The 19319-nt window shown below is 37.4% G+C and overlaps 1 protein-coding gene across 4 annotated transcripts in view; it reads right to left on the bottom strand.

Annotated features, from left to right (window-relative positions):
• SPINK5 (serine peptidase inhibitor Kazal type 5) overlaps positions 1-19319 on the bottom strand; it is a 74110-nt gene that overhangs the window by 1459 nt on the left and 53332 nt on the right. For 2 of the 4 annotated variants that reach the window (XM_065546943.1, XM_073995194.1), the window contains 11 exons: positions 16882-17009; positions 16391-16463; positions 15333-15460; positions 15096-15174; positions 11626-11753; positions 10801-10873; positions 9785-9912; positions 8571-8667; positions 5193-5323; positions 2138-2228; positions 1808-1863 (listed from right to left, as the gene is read on the bottom strand). In XM_065546943.1, coding sequence (XP_065403015.1) covers positions 1843-1863; positions 2138-2228; positions 5193-5323; positions 8571-8667; positions 9785-9912; positions 10801-10873; positions 11626-11753; positions 15096-15174; positions 15333-15460; positions 16391-16463; positions 16882-17009 — 1077 coding nt within the window. In that variant the 3' untranslated portion in view covers positions 1808-1842. Of the gene's footprint in view, positions 1-1807; positions 1864-2137; positions 2229-5192; positions 5324-8570; positions 8668-9784; positions 9913-10021; positions 10112-10800; positions 10874-11625; positions 11754-15095; positions 15175-15332; positions 15461-16390; positions 16464-16881; positions 17010-19319 lie in introns of all 4 variants that reach the window. The other 2 variants (XM_045394370.2, XM_005558174.4) reach the window with 2 other exon arrangements.

Below are 19319 nucleotides of genomic sequence, written 5' to 3'. Positions count from 1 at the left end.
AAGTGGGAAAAACAGTGATCCCTGCCCTAATCAAATGACTGTTGGAAGGAAACAAACAGAAAATGTATGTAAAACTCTAAAGACCTATGTAAATCTTAGTAGTTACTGTATAATAGTTATTGCATAATAGGAAGTATTATGTATTTAGCAACAAAAGTGTGGGTTCCAAGATACTCAACGTACTTTTCCAGGAAAGTTGTGACTGCCTGGACTGTTATTCTATTCTTGAGATTCCAGACTTTCTTAGAGAAACTTCCACCCAGAAATAAAGTTCAGACAAGAGGCTTCAACCCCAGTATTTACATCCTTACTAGTCATCAGAACAATGCTAGGCCATGACCAGTCTGTACCACCTGTACCCAAGATCATACCCTTGAATGTTACACAGGGACCTGAAGTTCCACCTGTGTCCAGGACACTTTCAGTTTTTGTTTCGTTAACTAACACCACAATAACTTTTGTCATTATTAATGTCTGCTATGCAACTCCAGTGGAAAGCACACACCCAGAAATGGAAGAACGGCACTCTTTTACAACACCTTGTGTGCCGAGCCCCGGCAAGACTCTTCATTATTTAAAGAAATACATCTTACCAGTATAAACCTATGGCAAATTCTTTATAAAGTAGTTTTTTCAAGTTGCCTACACAGGATGAGAGTTACAGGGAAGTGTGGTCTAAGGTGTGGTCTATTGGACTGGCATAAAGCTATTTTGACCTTCGTCTCCTGAGATATATGTAAAGGTGAGTTTGTGAGGAGGGGGAACAGTATATTCTGTCAATAAAATGGGAGCAAACTACTAAGAATTTCTATATAATAAGACAGCAAACACAATACAGGGACTAGGGTTAAAGTTTAAATTCTCTTTTCATGGATTCTGGTAAAGAACCAGAATAGAGGTCTTTAAATGGGTGGTAAATAACTTTGTCAAGCCCACATGAGAAAGATAAGGCCTTCTGATTTCATTCCAGTCCTCAGCTTCCTCTACGCTGCTTTCAGCTGCTGATGTGAAACCAGGAAGACTCTAGCTTACGAATCTTGTTTTCACAGTTTCCCATAACAAAGATTGTGGGGTAGACGTTTTTAATATGGCCTTATCTAGTATTGCTTGATTAAGATTTTCAAATCTGGCTGAACGGTTTCTGATTCCATTATTGCCAAAGCTTTCTGTGGCAGTGGAATGGAGGAAAGAGAATGTGAATGATAATCAATAGCTTTATTAAATATAATGCATTAAAATGTTGTTTATTACATATAATTTTATCGAACTACAATTGAAAATAATTTATTAAAAATAAATAAGCACTCTACCATGGTCTGTTTATCTAAGTTCATACTTTGGACTCTTCTCTTTTTCTAAATTCATACTTTGGTCTTAGGCATAGTAATAATAGTGACATTAATTTTTCAGACATTGTGCCAAATGTATAAAAGTCAGTCTTTATTGAATATTTTCATAGTTCATTGGGATATTTGGTTTAGAGTATTTATGTGATTTGCCAAGAGTCTCATATAGGAAGCACAGCAAAAACTGAACTTTGCACTGACATTTATCCCAAAACAAAATATTTTTCTCTTATTTGAAAATTCCTATTTTTTCATGTTATATACCATCTCCCTGAGGATGACTATTTAAATAGCCACCAGGGAGAATGTCAAATTCAGTAATGCATGTTGAAACATCCTTTCAGGAGTTTAAATGAAATTGGTCAACTTTTAATGCTGGGAAATAATTTAATACAATGCAAAGTTCAAGAATATGGGCATTATATAGAAATTGTTTAAATCCAACTCTGTCACACTCTGACCTCTCTTGGTCTCTGTCTCATCTTCGTATTGTAGATCACAGAAGATAAAACCTATCCTGAAATAAGAAACGTTATATTGGAGACATTGCTCATAAACAATCGATTAATGAATCCATTAAATAGTTCAAAATATTAACTGCTGCATTATTTCCACTTATTTCAGTAATTACTTAATTATCCTTATAGTGAAAATGTGACCAATTCTGGGTCACCTGACCTAGTGTTACCTCTCTGGCCAGATAAATGTCGTTACTCAATGGAAGAGAACAAAACCAGAACCCACTACTCCTCACAGCGTAACCATGGAGGCCAGTCTACTTCTGTACTTACAGATGCGGGCTTGCTGGCAGCGGTTGTTTCTGGGGTGCTGCTCTCCTCACACTTCCCTGTACTGCGGATGTGTGTATTTGTTTGGCGTATCCTAAAACAGATCAGAGGATGCTTCAACAATGAGGAAGTTCTCAGTTACAATAAGAAAATAAATAAGGACCAACGCGCAGGACATTTGGTATCAAACCAAACTGCATTTAGAGGGAGGATCTGGGATCTGCATTCAACTATTTTCATTTTCAGTAGGTATCGTCCAGGCTGTCTCTCTTCTGCTCCAGATTTGTCCCCTAGCCCTGGACCTATCCTGTCACATTTCATTCACTGATATAGTTCATAAAGAATGTTGGAAATAAACTTGGAGATCATCTGGTCTAAAGGTGATCTCGCATTTACAGATGCGAGAAATAGATCCGAGAGAGATGTTTGACTATATTGAGTACCAGTAATATGACTTGGGGAAAAATATAACAAGACACAAATGATACAGTCTGAGTTTTGTGGTTGGAATGAATCTTAAGGAGTATGAATTTTAACCCTTTCACTGGAGAAATATTATGAATCAGACACATACTTGTTTGCTTTTGGTAATGGGAAACTCATTATCTATCAAAGCAGTGCAATTTGTCTTTTGGCATTGCTTAAGTTGAAATTGCTCTCCTATAACTTTCTCTAAAACCTTGGAAACGAATATTGTTTCCTTTTGCCTCAGATAACCTGATCCTTCTTTATAATATATACTCCCAGCTCCCTTAACCAAACAAACTATCCTGAGGCATGTTTTCTTAATATTTTCATCATTTCAGTTTCTTACTCTAAAGTTCCCTTAAATAGAGCACTTGTTATGGGTCTATAAATTGATGAAAATGTTGAAGAAAATTTTATGGATAATTTAGGCTCTGACATTTACAAGAAAGAGGAATTGAAGGATTCTGGGCTGCAGATAAGGTATACATAGTAATGGAATTCCTGGGCAGTTATATTTATTGCTTAAACAAGAATTCTTAATTTTTCTTTTTTTTTTTTTTATTATACTTTAAGTTCTAGGGCACATGTGCACAACATGCAAGTTTGTTACATATGTATACATGTGCCATGTTGGTGTGCTGCACCCATTAACTCGTCATTTACATTAGGTATATCTCCTAATGCTATCCCTTCCCCCCTCCCCCCTCCCCACAATAGGACCGGGTGTGTGATGATCCCCTTCCTGTGTCCAGGTGATCTCATTGTTCAATTCCCACCTATGAGTGAGAACATGCGGAATTTGGTTTTCTGTTCTTGCGATAGTTTGCTAAGAATTTCTTAATTCTTAAAAACCTATAAGGTCTATGGATGAATTTCAAGTACTCCATGAGCCTAATTGTTCACATCACATAATTTTTAAAAAATTTCTTGAAAGGGGTAACTTTCTTCATATTATCTAAGGAATCTTTGGTCTTTGAAAAACTAAGGAATTTAAGTGGAGATAAAAGAAAATTGTATTTAGACCCAAATCAATAAGGTCAAAATCCTGTCTGATTTACTTCCTACCGTTGTAACTTTAAACAAATTACCTGGACTCTCTGAGCCTCAGATTAACCTTCTGTGCAATAAAGATAACAACATTCCATAGCAGTTTGCAGGGATTCAGTGACTGAAATCTGAAAGTGCCTTATCTACCGTGCCTTACCTATAGATGAAGGATTATATTCAGATTTTATGCTTTTAAGCATATGACCTGAGGAGCGCCTTTTTCTTTTAAATATTTTTCCAGGATTAAAAAGCAGGATATCAGGGAGTCCTATCCTCATGTTCTAGGCCTTGCTTATAGCGTCCTAAGAAGGATAAAGTAGTACATGAACTGCAATGTAGGTCTGGGGTCAGGTGAGATGGAGAAAACAAGGTTTGTCACTATTCTCTCCTTGAAAGCTGGCCAAATGGTGGCCAGGAGAAGGGAAGGGATGCACGTAGAGGCAAGGGGAAATTATTTAAAAATTCAGACAGCATTTGAGCAGAGTAGCAACAACAAAACTAAAGCCAGTAATAAGAATATTAAAATGAATCCGGCCGGGCGCGGTGGCTCAAGCCTGTAATCCCAGCACTTTGGGAGGCCGAGACGGGCGGACCACGAGGTCAGGAGATCGAGACCATCCTGGCTAACACGGTGAAACCCCGTCTCTACTAAAAAGTACAAAAAACTAGCCGGGCGAGGTGGCGGGCGCCTGTAGTCCCAGCTACTCGGGAGGCTGAGACAGGAGAATGGCGTGAACCCGGGAGGCGGAGCTTGCAGTGAGCTGAGATCCGGCCACTGCACTCCAGCCTGGGCTATAGAGCGAGACTCCGTCTCAAAATAAAATAAAATAAAATAAAATAAAATGAATCCCTTGTATTCAACTTAAGATAAAAATATTTTTATATCTAGCAGTTCTCAATCGTCTGTGAAGTCAGCAGCTCAGAGAACTGTCTCCATTTCTCCAATGAAGGGAGTGAGATTCAGAATCATGAAATAATATGCCTCCAGATACCCAGATAGCCATAAATATGAGAGCAGACATCGGATCAGCCATTTACTTATTGTTCTTTCTTTTGTACAGTGCACTTTCCTTTGGCAAGGTACTACTTCTCTCAAGAGGCGGGGTTAAAGAAATGGGGAATCTGTAGCTATATTATAGTCACAGGAGCTTTTAGATATTATACACTGGGCTGGGTTTATATAGCCGTACTCCTCTACTGTTTTTGTCCACTACACACAGAATGAATGATATTCACACTCCCGTGACTGTGCACAGGCTTATCCCTATATTCTGTAATTGTAACCCCACTATTATTTTTTCATTCTCTTTTACTCAATAGAGCATATAGCAATGTAGGTAAGCAATTTACCAAAAGAATAGCCTTAAATCTTTTCTATTTTACATATAAGAAAGATAATTCACAAATTTTGAATTTTTAATTTCTACGATGAGTAAATTACTTGCAACACCCTTCGAATTTATATCGGTGCATTACTATGGGTTAACACTCTAGCTGAGAAATTCTAAACTGGAAGATATGATGGGGCAACTTGAATACTTACAGGTTTTCATGACAGAGCATGCAGGGATTGTTGTAGGTTTGGCCGTCGTCACCACAGACAGGCTTTAAATCCTTCGGACAAAGATAACCTATCCTGGGCAATACTCGGTAGTCCTTGCACATCTCAGAATCCTGAAGAAGCAAAACATAAAGCAGACTTACTTTATGGCATTCAAAGAGATGGATGGGCTTAAGAAAACCTCTTGAGTTCCTTAATCCAACTTGAATAAATGGTCATAAAAGGACTGTGATATAGGTTATTCAAACTCAAAGATTGATTTTGCACCATATGAGGTGAATTTAACTTCCTGAATTTGGCCATTTTTAACTAGACAAGGTAAATAAACAAAGAAACAAGGAATAGCAAAGCAATAAGAAAGCAAAAATCCTTTATAATATGTGACACAATTACCTGCCCATAAGAAGAAATCTAGAATGATAGGCATACTAGAAATAATATTTGCCTTTTTAAGTGAAGATACTGGTTATACACAGCCTAGAAAGGAAAGACTCAGAGATCAACACTCATAAATTGCATGAGTTTTTGAGTCCTAGCTCTACCACTAACTAGAGAAGTGACTTATCTAACTTTTCTCAGCCTTAATTTTCTCATCTGAAAATCATAAATAATAGTAGTCCTTACTTTATATTACTGCTTTAAGGGATTAAAACAGATAATGCATGTAAGTTCATGCTTAACACAGTATCGGTCACATACTAAGTGTTCAGTAACTTTTAGTTGTCAGTATGTGTTCCAGGGTAAAATCATATGTATATTTTCCATGTGAAAGAAGAAACATATTTGCTCTTTGTAGTGTTTTGGAAGTACGAGTTTAGTAATTAATGATAATTACAAGAACTTGATTGGTTTTTTAAGAAGACAAAAAGTAGAGCCAAAATATAAAAAAATGGATTCAAAAGCAAATAGGATGATGGAAGACTTAAATCCAATGGTATCAGTAATTACATAGAATATTAACAAGTAAGTACTCCAGTTAAAACACAGAAATTATCAAACTGGAAGAACAAAAAGAATCAAGTATATAATATTTATAAGAAATATATTTATAAGTAAAGGGATGAGTTCTAAATAACTCATGACTCAAAGTAATAATAGAATTTAGAAATGAAATGAATTGCAAAGAAAATATAACCTGTCAAATCCCAGCAGCCAAAGCAGTAATTTGGGGGAAATTTATAACCTTAATACATATATTAGAAAAGAAGGAAGTTCTAAAATGGATGATCTAAACTTTCATCTGAAGAAGCTAGCCAATGATGAGCATAGAAAAATTTTTAAATAAATAATAAAGAGGAGAAATTAATGAAATAGAAAACAGAAAAAAGCCAAAAGTTGGCTGCTTGAAAAGATTAGTAAGTTGATAAGCTATTTGCAAAATTGTTCAGAGTCAAGTAAACATATATTAACCAATATTAGAGATAAGAGATCATCGTTATATGAGCTGTAGATATTAAAAGAATAATTTAGAAATGTTATAAATAACTATATACCAAAAAATTTGACAACATAGGTGAAATTAATACATTCCTTGAAAACTACTTACTGAAAACAGGCACAAAGATGACAGAAAATTTAATAATATTATATCTGCTAATACTCATTTTGGAGAAGTCAAGCAGCATTTGTTTGCTTGTTCCTTTGTTTTGATAAATGATTCAAACACCTAAATGAATTGCTTTAGATTGTGGTGAGTTCCATATTAGTATAAATATTCATGGAGAATTTAGATAAGTAACTTATATGAATCCCTGGCAAAGGTTAGACTCAATCAGGTATATCAAGTGTATTTTTTCAGGTAACTGGTGCTATAATGTTCAAAAGGTACTACAATGCTCCTTACTCTCTCTCTCTCTCCTTATTTTTTTTTAACATAGTACTTCAACTCAACAAATTCTGTTGACTCCACCTTCAAAACAGACCCAGTATCTAACCACCTCTCAAAAGTTCCACCACATGGTATAAACTAGCATCATCTCTTCTGTAGACTACTGCAATAGCTAATTAGCTGTCCAGCCCTTGCCTCCCTGCAGTGTTTTCAGTAGATATCAGGCAAAGTTATTCCTTTAAAATATAAATCAAATCATATTACTCTTCTCAAAAACGTCAATCAGAATATTAGGCAAAGTCTTTAAAACTGTCTACAAAACCCTTTATAACATAGCCTCCCATTAGCTTCCTGACTTCCTCCTCTACAGCTGAGGTAGCTCTATTTCAACAACACTAAACGTTTTGCTATGTTTTCTCCCTGGAATATGTTCCCCTCAGATATACCTACAGAATCAGTACCCTTAGGTCTTAATGTAAATGTCACCTTCTGAGAGAGTTATTCCCTATATATGCCACTTAAAATTGTATCCCCTCCCCTCCCCATCTCAGAATTTACTGTACCATTTTTTTTTCTGCCTTATTTCCTCCTTGGCATTATTTTATTTATTTATTTGTATTATTTATTGTATCTGCTTTTCCAATATACTATGAACTTCATGGAGTGAGTGCTATCTCTTTTGTTTATGGCTATTAACCTAGCATACATAAATAATGCCTGTAAAAATAGTGGGTGCTCAATAAGTATTTGTAGACTGACAAAAGGACTGCTGGCTTGATGAAAAGAAATGAATAATGAAAGATTTATTTTTCCAAAAGAAATCTCAGCTCCAAAACAGACTGTAGATTATGAGGGAGAATGAGGGGGTTACTGGTCTGCTGCTGATATCTTATTTCTTGCTGCTATCACAGAAGAAATATGTGCATTTCTTTTATGTGACTATTATACTTTAGCATTTTTTAAAAAAACATATTTTGTTAATAGCTCTTCTCCATGCCTTTGTATCCCTGATGTAGAGCCCAATTTACATGAGCCACCACACCCAGTTCAGCCTATATTTTAAACAAGAAGTTTCAGCTACTGGGAATTGCTAATTTGTGGAAATGTACACCTGTGAGCATGCTTGGCATAGAGTTCCAGGATGTGGACACGGATTTGGTTGGAGGAGGGAAATAAGCGGAAGCTAGGTGAGGAAACTTGTTGATCTGCTAAAATTACAGAATTGAGGCACCTGACTACGTATTCTACCACATGTGAGATTAGTCACAATTATTCCACACCCACATTGTAAATTGCAAAATGTACTAAACTGAAGCAAGGCAAATAATCTCAAAGGGCACAGAATAAGGCACTAATGAGAAACCCCAGAACTCTTGCCAAGCATAAACTGCATATAGTCCTCAAATGACTTCAGGATGCACTGAATCAGCAAACCTCAGACCCTTCTATGAAAATAGCAAATAGCAACAGGTCAAAAAAAAAATCAAGAAAATTAAACTGATAAGTAGCATTTCAGAAATAGTTCTCCTTACCAGAGAACTGAGAGAGTCTGGGCTGTCTTGCTCTTGAGAAGCTCTAACATGGGATGGCTTTTCTTGAAGTTTTGCCCTTTCCAAAGCTTCTGTTAGACTAGAGAAGAAAACAAAAAGTGACTGAAAATAAGAAACAGTTCCTATAACTTTCAGTGAGAAGTTAAGCAATCCTCATAAAATATGACAGAGGCCAGGCATGGTACCTCACGCCTGTAACCCCAGCATTTTGGGAGGCCTAGGCTGGCGAATCACCTGAGGTCAGGAGTTGGAGACCAGCCTGGCCAACAGAAACTCCGTCTCTACTAAAAATACAAAAATTAGCTGGGCATGGTGGTGCACACCTGCTATCCCAGCTACTCGGAAGGCTGAGGCAGGAGAATCTCTTGAACCCGGGAGGCAGAGGTTGCAGTGACCTGTGATTGCACCATTGCACTCCAGCCTGGGCAACAGAGTGAGACACTGTCTCAGTAAATAAATAAATAAACAAATAAATAAATCATAATCACAGAACATTGAGATAGTGACCAGGATAACATATTAAGAAAATACACAATTAGGAGCTGGTTTAGAACTTTCATCACTTAACAGATGACAAGCGGCTTAATGTGCTTAAGTTTTGATTTTCTAGAACATAAAATGAGAGTAGTATTTGGTAATTCCTCCCTCAAAGAACACTTACTATGAAAAGCTAAATAAATTTGACTATTGTTGTGCTCACAGTGCGCTTTACAACCATCATCATCATCATCATCATCATCATTTATAATGTCCATTGGTCTCCACTTCTAGTTGCTTTTTAGAATAATCTAGAAACTCTTTCTAAAAAATAAATTACATCACCCCAAGATTCTGATGTAATATATTTTGGGGTGTAAAAATGTGTGTTTATTTTTATGAGGCATCTCAATTGAGTCTGATCTAGTTGTGGAATAAAGATCTTGAAGAATTTCTTCTAATTATGATGCTGAAAGTTGAAAACAAATTGTTTAATGACACAGTTAGTATACATCTTGGTTAGAATTTACGGAATTTCTGTCTCCAAGTCTAAATGTTCTTTCTACTATATCAGGTGTTCTCAATTTGAGGACTTTAATTCTAAAGACTTATTTTTAAAATCCCATAGGGTTCATAAATACACAAATTTATTCAATCAGCAGTTTCTAAAAATGCACTTCCCCTGCTAGCTGTAGGAGGAGCAGAATCATCTTACTCACAAGACAGCTCTGCACATGTAGCACTTGTTTGTATAGAACTTTCCATCAGCACCGCGCACTGGGTCATTCTCTCTAGGGCAGATGAGCTCATTGTTCCTTATATAGTTTCGAAATTCACTGCACTCATCCTAGAAAATGAGAAAGGGAAAGTGAACGTGACTTTGTCCCTTTTTGGCTTAGTGATTTTTTCAAACTTGGTTTTAGGAAGTCCTCTCTTAGTTCTGGGCTCAGACTCACTGTACTTATCCTGGCAACAGAGGCCAAGGAACACACAGGTTGTCTAAACTTTGCATCCTCTGCTTCATTCTGAACCTGTCTGCACTGGTCCTGAAAAATGTAGGGAAACATAACACAACACTTGATAGACCTTCTTGTTTTTTCCTCCTGTTCATCTATCCTTCCTTTCCCCTATTTTCCCGATGAAGCATGCTTTTGACAAAAGGACAATTGCTCAGGGATCTAACTCTACAAATGTGATTGTTACTATTAAAGAACTGAATGAAGATGTCTTCTTTGTAGTCTTGAAAAAGAAATAGAAAAGAAAGCATCATGCACGCACACTACTGATTTTTTAATGCTGATAAAATCATCTGGTGAAAACAGAAGCGAAGCTAAAAGGGAGACTCAGATTAGTTTATATTGCCTGAATTATGAAAATAAATATCAACGAGCTACCCAAAGCCTTATTTCACACTTAAAGTGTCAAAGATAAGCATGCAGTTGAGTTGGTAAAGAATTTTACCCTCTACTTTTCAATCCATATTTCTCCCAAGGAAGAAAGACTAAAACATTAATTGACACACACTCTCAGAGAATTTTCCACAAAATCAAAAACGATATCAAACCCCAAAACTCCCCAGAAAATCCTGTTATGATCCAAAGTGGCAAGACTAGTAAAATCAATTTTCTTTGAAGTTAAGAGATTAGTATCTTTATTATTCCCAAAACTGGAGAAGAATGCAAAATTCCGAGGGTGAAAAGTAAGAGAGTTATTTTGGTATCCTTTAAGAAATAACCTTTGCATTATTTGAGGGCTTGCTACTTGATTTCTCTTCATCTTTCTTTTTTCTTTCATTAGCTTCTCGATCGCTGCAGATTTAAAAAAAAAAAAAAAGATAGGGTAATTTTTCTAGGGTTGTTACTGAATTGTCTTTAACCAAGTGTTTCTTCAATGCTAAACATTAGCAAATCTAACACTATTTTCTTATACTTGAAAATAAAATTCTAAGAATACTTTTCTATAAGCTAATCAGTTCTGATTGCTGGAATTTTCATGATAATATATTTGTGGCAATGCTATCGACTATCATAGATGCTGTTACTATACTCTTATCCAGAAAAATATGATCCTAAAAGGTCTTTATTTTTCCTTAATATAACAGATTTATGACTCTTATCTAGAAAGTTTCTATAATTTTCATTTTTACTTCTCTAATTAAATTATAACTAAACTCATAGTTTTTATTGTTATTTACATAGGTATAATGCTTTGAAGTTCAGAAGCATTTTTAAAATGTCCTCGAATCTCCACAAAACTATATTGTGCAGTTATTTTTCCCTTAGGAGGAACTGAGGCTCTGCACAATGAACTGGCCTGTCCCAGGTTACGTAGCTGATAAGCTACCTCTTCCTACCCCAGAGGTTCTGGGTGTGATTATGCTTCTCAACATCAAAATAAAAAAATTATTGTGAAAGGGCTTTGGAAATTGTCTCTTCAAAAGAGAGGAGCTATCGTATCATTAATGTGTGATGCCAAGTATCTTAGGTTTTAAAAGTAACAAGAACTAATTTCTGGCAAACAGGCACAACTATCAAATTTATTGATAAACCTTTTTACGTACAAGATGCTCTGACACATAGCACATTTATTGATGTGCATCTTGCCATATGGGCCTCGAACAGGGTTATTTTCTCTGGTGCAGATAAGCTTCCCATTTATCCGCATGCTTCGAAATTCACGACACAGATCCTACCAACAGTAGCAAAAAAAGATGTTACTGTCATGGTATAATCTTTAAAACCTGATAACGTGATTGACTGATTAGATATAAACTCATAACACAGGAAAAAAAAACAGAGAAAGTAAAATTTCAGAGAAGAAATATGTTTTAAAGGCACTTTAGTCAATCTCTACGTAAGAAGTTTGAATCTTGTTCATTGCATCTCTCTCAAATGATTGTCTTGCCCTAATGGAATTTCAGTACTGCCTAAAGCAGCCTATTCCTTTAAAAACTAAGTGTGTGTGTGTATATGCGTGTGCGTGTGTGTATATATATATGTGTGTGTGTTTGTGTGTGTGTGTGTGTGTGTGTGTGTGTGTGTGTGTGTGTGTATATATATATATATATATATATATATATATATATATATATGATCTTGCTCTGCTGTCCAGCCTGGAGTGCAGTGGTGCAATCATAGCTCATCGTAGCCTCCAACTACTGGGCTCAAGCAACACTCCCACCTCAGCCTCCTAAGTAGCTAGAACTATAAGCATGTGCCACGGTGCCTAGCTAATATTTTAAAATTTTTTGTAGAGACGGGAGTCTCTCTGTGTTGCCTGGGCTGGTCTTAAACTCTTGGCTTCAAGTGATTATCTCACATTGGCCTCCTAAAGCACTGAGATTACAGGCATGAGCCCCCAATGCCCTGCCCCATCTCATTTGAATACAATTTTCTATGAGGCAGAGCCCCAAACCTGTCTCCCCATGAGTGCACTCCGTATTCCACACATAAAAAGTCTACTTCAAAAGCCCTGGAATGAACTAAAAGACACTCTTCTGCAAAACATAAAAACATGTAAACTTTCAGCTTCATTTCTCAACAACAATTTACCAAGAACAAGCAAAAAAAAAAAAAATTTATTGTGCAAAGTGCTTTGTCATGTGGCTTAACAGATTTATTTTAGTGGTTGTAAAAATCTTATAAATAAATACTCATCATTCTCATTTTACAGATGAGAAAAATAAATCTCAGCGATATTAAATAAAGTCAGTGTTGAATTTGTGATCAGAAACCTGCTAACCACCAGGCTATACCTTTTTACTTATTTGCTTTTACAAGGCAGAGAATAAAACTCCTATCTGTGGATAAGTATATGGAGCTGCCTTTTGTGTTCATTGAAACATAATGATCGTAAAAAGAAGCCAATAGAACCGAGTCTACAGACAGGATCTGGAATGTATTAAAATCTTTAGAGAGCTTCAGAAGTCTCTCGAACTTCGTTTAAGCCCAAAGAGCCAAAGTGATGATATGGAAACATTACCTTAAAAAATAACACAGTAACCTAGATTGTACTTACCCTTCTTTCTTTAAATTGTGATGTCCGTAAACAAACAATTCCAGGCCTTACTTTTTATTGCAGCATTCAAAAAGGTATTAATTCTCTGGAATTAAATACCTATCAACATATTAAATGTCTCACAACCACCATTTTCACAAATTACTGGAAGTATTTTCTTTTCCAGGTGCTCACAATACCACATACATCTATAATAGCACTCCTCTGACTGTATTGCAACCCTGCAATTCAGTCTTTGGTTCTTCTATTCATTATTTATGTGTAACTAACTTCTCTTAAGTTTTCCTGAATTCTAAAAAATTAGAAAAATATTACCCACTGCATAGATTTTGGGGGAGGTTTAAATATAATTATTGGTAAACCTTATTTAACTTTGCATGTGTAGATAAAACTGTAGTTCTCTATTTTACACACACACACACACACACACACACACAATCTCAATATTTTCTTTTTATTTATTTTTTTAAGACAAGTTCTCACTCTGTTGCCCAGGCTGGAGTGCGATAATGCTATCACAGCTCACTGCTGCCTTGAACTCCTGGGCTCAAGTGATCTGCTCACCTTAACCTCCCAGTAGCTAGAGTTGCAGGTTTGCACCATCATGCCCGGCTATTTTTATTATTATTGTTATTATTATTATTTTGTAGAGACAGGGTCTCACTATGTTGCCCAGGCTGGTTTTGAACTCTTAGGCTCAAGCAATTCTCGTGCTCTGGTCTCCCAAAACACTGAAATCATAAGAGTGAGTTACCACACCCTGCCTCCATATTTTCTTTATTGTTGGTTTTTTTCACTCAATATTTTCTATCTATACATATAGATAGCATTCTTCTGTTTGAAATTTTTTAGATAAGGATCATAAAATTAAAAATTTACCAAGATTTTAAATAGATGTCCTTTAAAGATCATGTGAAGTTGTGCAATAAAATTCCCAAAATATTTTTAAATAATGATAATTACTATTAATATTTCATTTTCTTTAGTCACTACAGGCTTAATGAAAAGTGGCCCTACCAATAGGAAAAACCTTCCTAGGGAAATTTTACTATTTTTCTGTTCTAACTGGAGTCCGTCGGTGGATTAAAAGAGATTGTGCTGTGTAATATTCTACGTGTTGGTGTTGTAGTGTTGAATACTATTTATGAAGACTAAAACTGAACACTAGGTGGCAATGAAATGCCAGATCAAGAATTTATTATCTCAAACTCCAACTTTTTTTCTTTCTGTTTTTTTTGTTTGTTTGTTTGTTTTTGTTTTTGAGACAGAATCTCGCTCTGTCGCCCAGGCTGGAGTGCAGTAGTGCGATCTCGGCTCACTGCAAGCTCCGCCTCCCAGGTTCACACCATTCTCCTGCCCCAGCCTCCCAAGTAGCTGGGACTACAGGCGCCCACCAGCACGACCGGCTAATTTTTTGTATTTTTAGTAGAGACGGGGTTTCACCGTGTTAGCCAGGATGGTCTCGATCTCCTGACCTCCTGATCCGCCTGCCTCGGCTTCTCAAAGTGCTGGGATTACAGTCATGAGCCACCGTTCCTGGCCTCAAACTCCAAACTTTTGATACTAATTTTCTTTGTAATTTTTGGCATCTGATTGTTTGATATTTATTTGTTTAAAAAATTCAGAAACAGCCAAGTGCAATGGCTCATGTAATCCCAGCACTTTGGGAGGCTAAGACTTGAGCTCCAGCAGATCACTTGAGCTCAGGAGTTCAAGACAAGCCTGAGCAACAGCAAGATCCTGTCTCAAAGGAAAGAAAAAATTCAAAAATGAAATTCACTGGCTAACTACAATAATTTAACAATTGTCACTGGTTCTACAATTGCATCAGAGTCACTCTTGGGGAATTGAAGAGCATGCTATTTATTTTCAAGGTCTGGCCATGACTTCATTGTTTACCATTATATTGCCAATGATTGGGACAGAGTCAGCATTTCATGAATATTTGTTGAATAAATTTACCATACAGTGAACTAACTGAATTCAGGTATTAGCGTGTCTAACATCTATTACCTCTTTGTCATTGCTCCTTTCTCCCGTATTGCTCCTGTTTTCATCCTCTTTCTTTTTTTTTTCAGCTGCTTCCTTTTCCCTGGGGGGAAAACAATGAAACATTTCAATCAAAGTGAACAAACACCTCATTAATTACTAGATCTGCTTCTAAGACAACTGCCATTTTCTCAAACTGGTAAGAAATGACTATTGTACTTTAAGACTCACAGGCAAAATCTCATTTTGAAACATACTCACAGTTTTTCCTTACACATAGCACACTTATTGCCATGTGTCTTGCCATCTGGACCCCGGACAGGGTCACTTTCTCGAGTGCAGATAAGTTTTCCATTTTTCATTTGGTTTCTAAACTCATCACATGTATCCTGAAAAGATGGAAAGATTATATTGGAAGGGCTGTTTTTACAGAGTATCTGATTGGATTTGAGAATCAGAGGATTTCTTTCCAAGAGTCAGGCAGCCATGTAACCTTGCTGTGGTAGGCAAAATAATGGCCCACAGAGAGGACATTCCACAATGTCCTCTGTGGAATCAGACTCTGTTTTAGACATATGTTCTAATTCCTGGAACCTCCAAATAGGTTGCTTTCATGGCAAGGAGGAATTATGGCTGAATATGGAATTAAGATTGCTGATCAGCTGAATTTAAAATGGGGAGGTTACCCCGGATTATCCAAGTGGGGCCCAGGTAATCGCAAAGGTTCTTACTCATGAAAGAGAGAGGCAGAGGCAGGAGAGTCAGTGTGAGAACGATACAACATGAGAAGGACTTGACTGGCCATCACTGGCCTAAGGGTGGCCACAAGCTAAAGAATACAGGTAGCTTCTAGAAGTTAGAAAAAGCAAAGAACCAGATCCTCACCTAGAGCCTCTACAAAGGAATGCAGCATTATCGACACCTTCATTTTAGCATGATCAGACCCATTTAAAACTTATGGAATCCAGAAAGGTAAGGTAATAAATTTGTGTTATTTTAAACAACTGCTTGTAGTAACTTATAATAGCAGCAAAATAATACAAAAACAAAAATAAATCCCAGTATACTTGCAAAACCTCATTTTCCCTATCTATAAAATAAGGTTAAAAGGCCATATTTGACCAGGCTGTTGAAATAATTAATAAACTATTATTTATAAAATTGCCTCATAAAGTGATAATCACTAATAACTTGGTAACTCCTGACCTTCTATGGGCAAGCTCTAGCTTGATCATATTGGCACCTTCTTCTGTAGTTTTGATCGCCAACTGTTGACTCACAGAAAGAACATTCTTGCCAAAACCCAAATAATAACTCACCTTCCCTGATTCTGATCCAGTCCCATTTGAGCTGGAGTGAGAATCATCATTTTTTCTCTCTGCTTCTCTTTCCCTGGAGGAGAAAAAACTCAATATTCGTCTTGTTAACACATATTTACCCTGGATTATGCAGTAAGTGTGTCCCGTGCAAATGACAAGAAGCCAACTTTCTTCAACTGTGCTGGTCAATGATTCCAAATGGCCATCAAAAAGTCTCTAGAATTCTGGCGCAATAAAGAACAAGGGTCTACCATGATAGGACTTAGACTTCACAGAATTGTAATAGAAAATACAATAGAAATCAGCCACTTGGTTAACTGCCCTTGCTAAGCCTCATTGTTCCTTAGAGAATGCAAGAGAAAAAATATAATATTTGGAAACTAGCAAAAAGAATAATGTGCATGGAAAGAGCCATAGCAAATGAGAAATAGCCATTCATTCAAGAGGAATGTGACTATGTTTTAGACATGCCTGTTGAGAGACATACTTACAATTTTGCTTTACACATCGTACACTTATTGTTGTACGATTTGCCATCAGCATCACGTACAGGATCACTCTCCCGAGTACAGCTGAGTCTTCCATTTTTCATTTGTTCCCGAAACTCAGCACATTTATCCTGAAAACAGAGAAGAATGAAGTCCCCCTGGATTACTTAGTCTACTGTATTCTTAATAAATATTTTTAACAATCTGAGTAAGAGAAGTTCTTTCACCTCTCTTTATAAGAAACATAACACCGCCGGTGTAGGGTCCAGCCCCACAGGGTGGGTGGGTTTTTCTCCCCTTGTGCGGAGACGAGAGATTGTGGGAATAAAGACACAAGACAAAGAGATAAAAGAAAAGACAACTGGGCGCCGGGGACCACTACCACCAAGACGCGGAGAGCGGTAGCGGCCCCGAATGCCAGGCTGCGCTGATATTTATTGGATACAAGACAAAGGGACAGGGTAAGAGTGAGAGCCATCTCCAATGATAGGTAAAGTCACGTGGGTCACGTGTCCACTGGACAAGGGGCCCTTCCCTGCCTGGCAGTGAAGGCAGAGCGAAAGAGAGGAGAGAAAGAGAGACAGCTTATGCCATTAATTCTGCGTATCAGAAACTTTATTACTTTCACTCATTTGTTACTGTTATCTAAAAGGCAGAGCCAGGTGTACAGGATGGAACATGAAGGCGGACTAGGAGCGTGACCACTGAAGCACAGCATCACAGGGAGACGGTTAGGCCTCCGGATAACTGTGGGTGGCCCTGACTGATGTCAGGCCCTCCACAAGATGGGGAGGAGTAGAGTCTTCTCTGAACTCCGGGGAAAGGGAGACTCCCTTTCCTGGTCTGCTAAGTAGCAGGTGTTTTTCCTTGACACTGACGCTACCGCTAGACCACGGTCTGCTTGGCAGCGGGCATCTTCCCAGATGCTGGCGTTCCACTAGACCAAGGAGCCCTCTGGTGGCCCTGCCCGGGCATAACAGAAGGTTTGCACTCTTGCCTTCTGGTCACTTCTCACTATGTCCCCTCAGCTCCTATCTCTGTATGGCCTGGTTTTTCCTAAGTTATAATTGTAGAGCAAGGATTATTATAATATTGGAGTAAAGAGTAATTGCTACAAACTAATGATTAATGATATTCATACATAATCATATCTGTTATCTATATCTAGTATAACTATTCTTATTTCATATATTTTATTATACTGGAACAGCTCGTGCCCTCAATCTCTTGCCTTGGCACCTGGGTGGCAGCAGCCAGGTGCGGTGGCTCATGCCTGTAATCCCAGCACTTTGGGAGGCCAAGGTGGGCAGATCATGAAGTCAGGAGTTCGGGACCAGCCTGGACAACATGGTGAAACCCATCTCTACTAAAAATACGAAAATTAGCTGGCCATGGGGGCAGAAGCCTGTCATCCCAGCTATTCGGGTGGCTGAGATAGGAGAATCCTTTGAACCCAGAAGGCAGAAGTTGCAGTGAGCCAAGATTACGCCATTGCACTCCAGCCTGGGTGACAGGGCGAGACTCAGTCTCAAAAAAAAAAAAAAAAAAAAAATCTAGGTCTGGTGTCTGCAGAGAAAAAGGGACCAAAATCACCCACGTTCTAATTACAAGAGATGAGTTATCATGGCTACTAATGTTGCTTTTAAGGATCTATACAAGGAAATTGTAAATATGACTGAATTTAACAGCATATATTAAATGTCAGCAAGCTACAGGTTCCCCTTGGTACTCTTAGGGGACCGGTTCCAGGATCAAAATCCATGTATACTCAACTCTGTCAGTTGGCCCTGTACAACTCACCTATACAAAAAGTTAGTCCTCCAGATATGCAGGTTTCACCTCCCACAAATCCTGTATTTTTTATCTAAGTTTGGTTGAAAACAATTACGTACAAGTGGACCTGGGAAGTTCAAACCCACTTTGTTCAAGGGTCAATTGTGTAGCCCACAGGGAAAAGTCTTTCCTGCTGCCTGTTCTTACACATAAAGTTTTGCTGAAACACATCCTCACTCATTTATTCAGATATTATTTTTTGGCTTCTTTCCCACAACAATGGCAGAGTGAAATAGTTGCAGCAGACATTATATGACCCACAATGCCCACAATGCTGAAAGTATTTATCTGGCCTTATACAGAAAAAAAAATGTACAGATCTCTAGTGCAGATAGAAGAGAGAGAAAAATGCTGGAGGAAAACCCAAAGTTACACAAAATGTCAAGGAAGGTAGGTTTGACCAAGTTATGAACAAGACAGACAAAATGTCTATCACACAAGTCTAATCAACAGGGCTATTCCTTCAAAGACAGAACTCAGCCTCCCACAGCAAAAAAGATGGAAAAAAACAGAACAGCCAGCGTTTATCAAAGGTAAATATTGGGCCTTTGTCAGATCTGGAAGTGAAGACATGGTTTTGATATTCTAAGGTTGTAAAAGGATAAATA

The sequence above is a fragment of the Macaca fascicularis genome, chromosome 6, assembly GCF_037993035.2.
Source record: "Macaca fascicularis isolate 582-1 chromosome 6, T2T-MFA8v1.1".
Lineage (NCBI taxonomy): Eukaryota > Metazoa > Chordata > Mammalia > Primates > Cercopithecidae > Macaca > Macaca fascicularis.
This window is presented reverse-complemented; position numbering and strand designations above follow the sequence as displayed.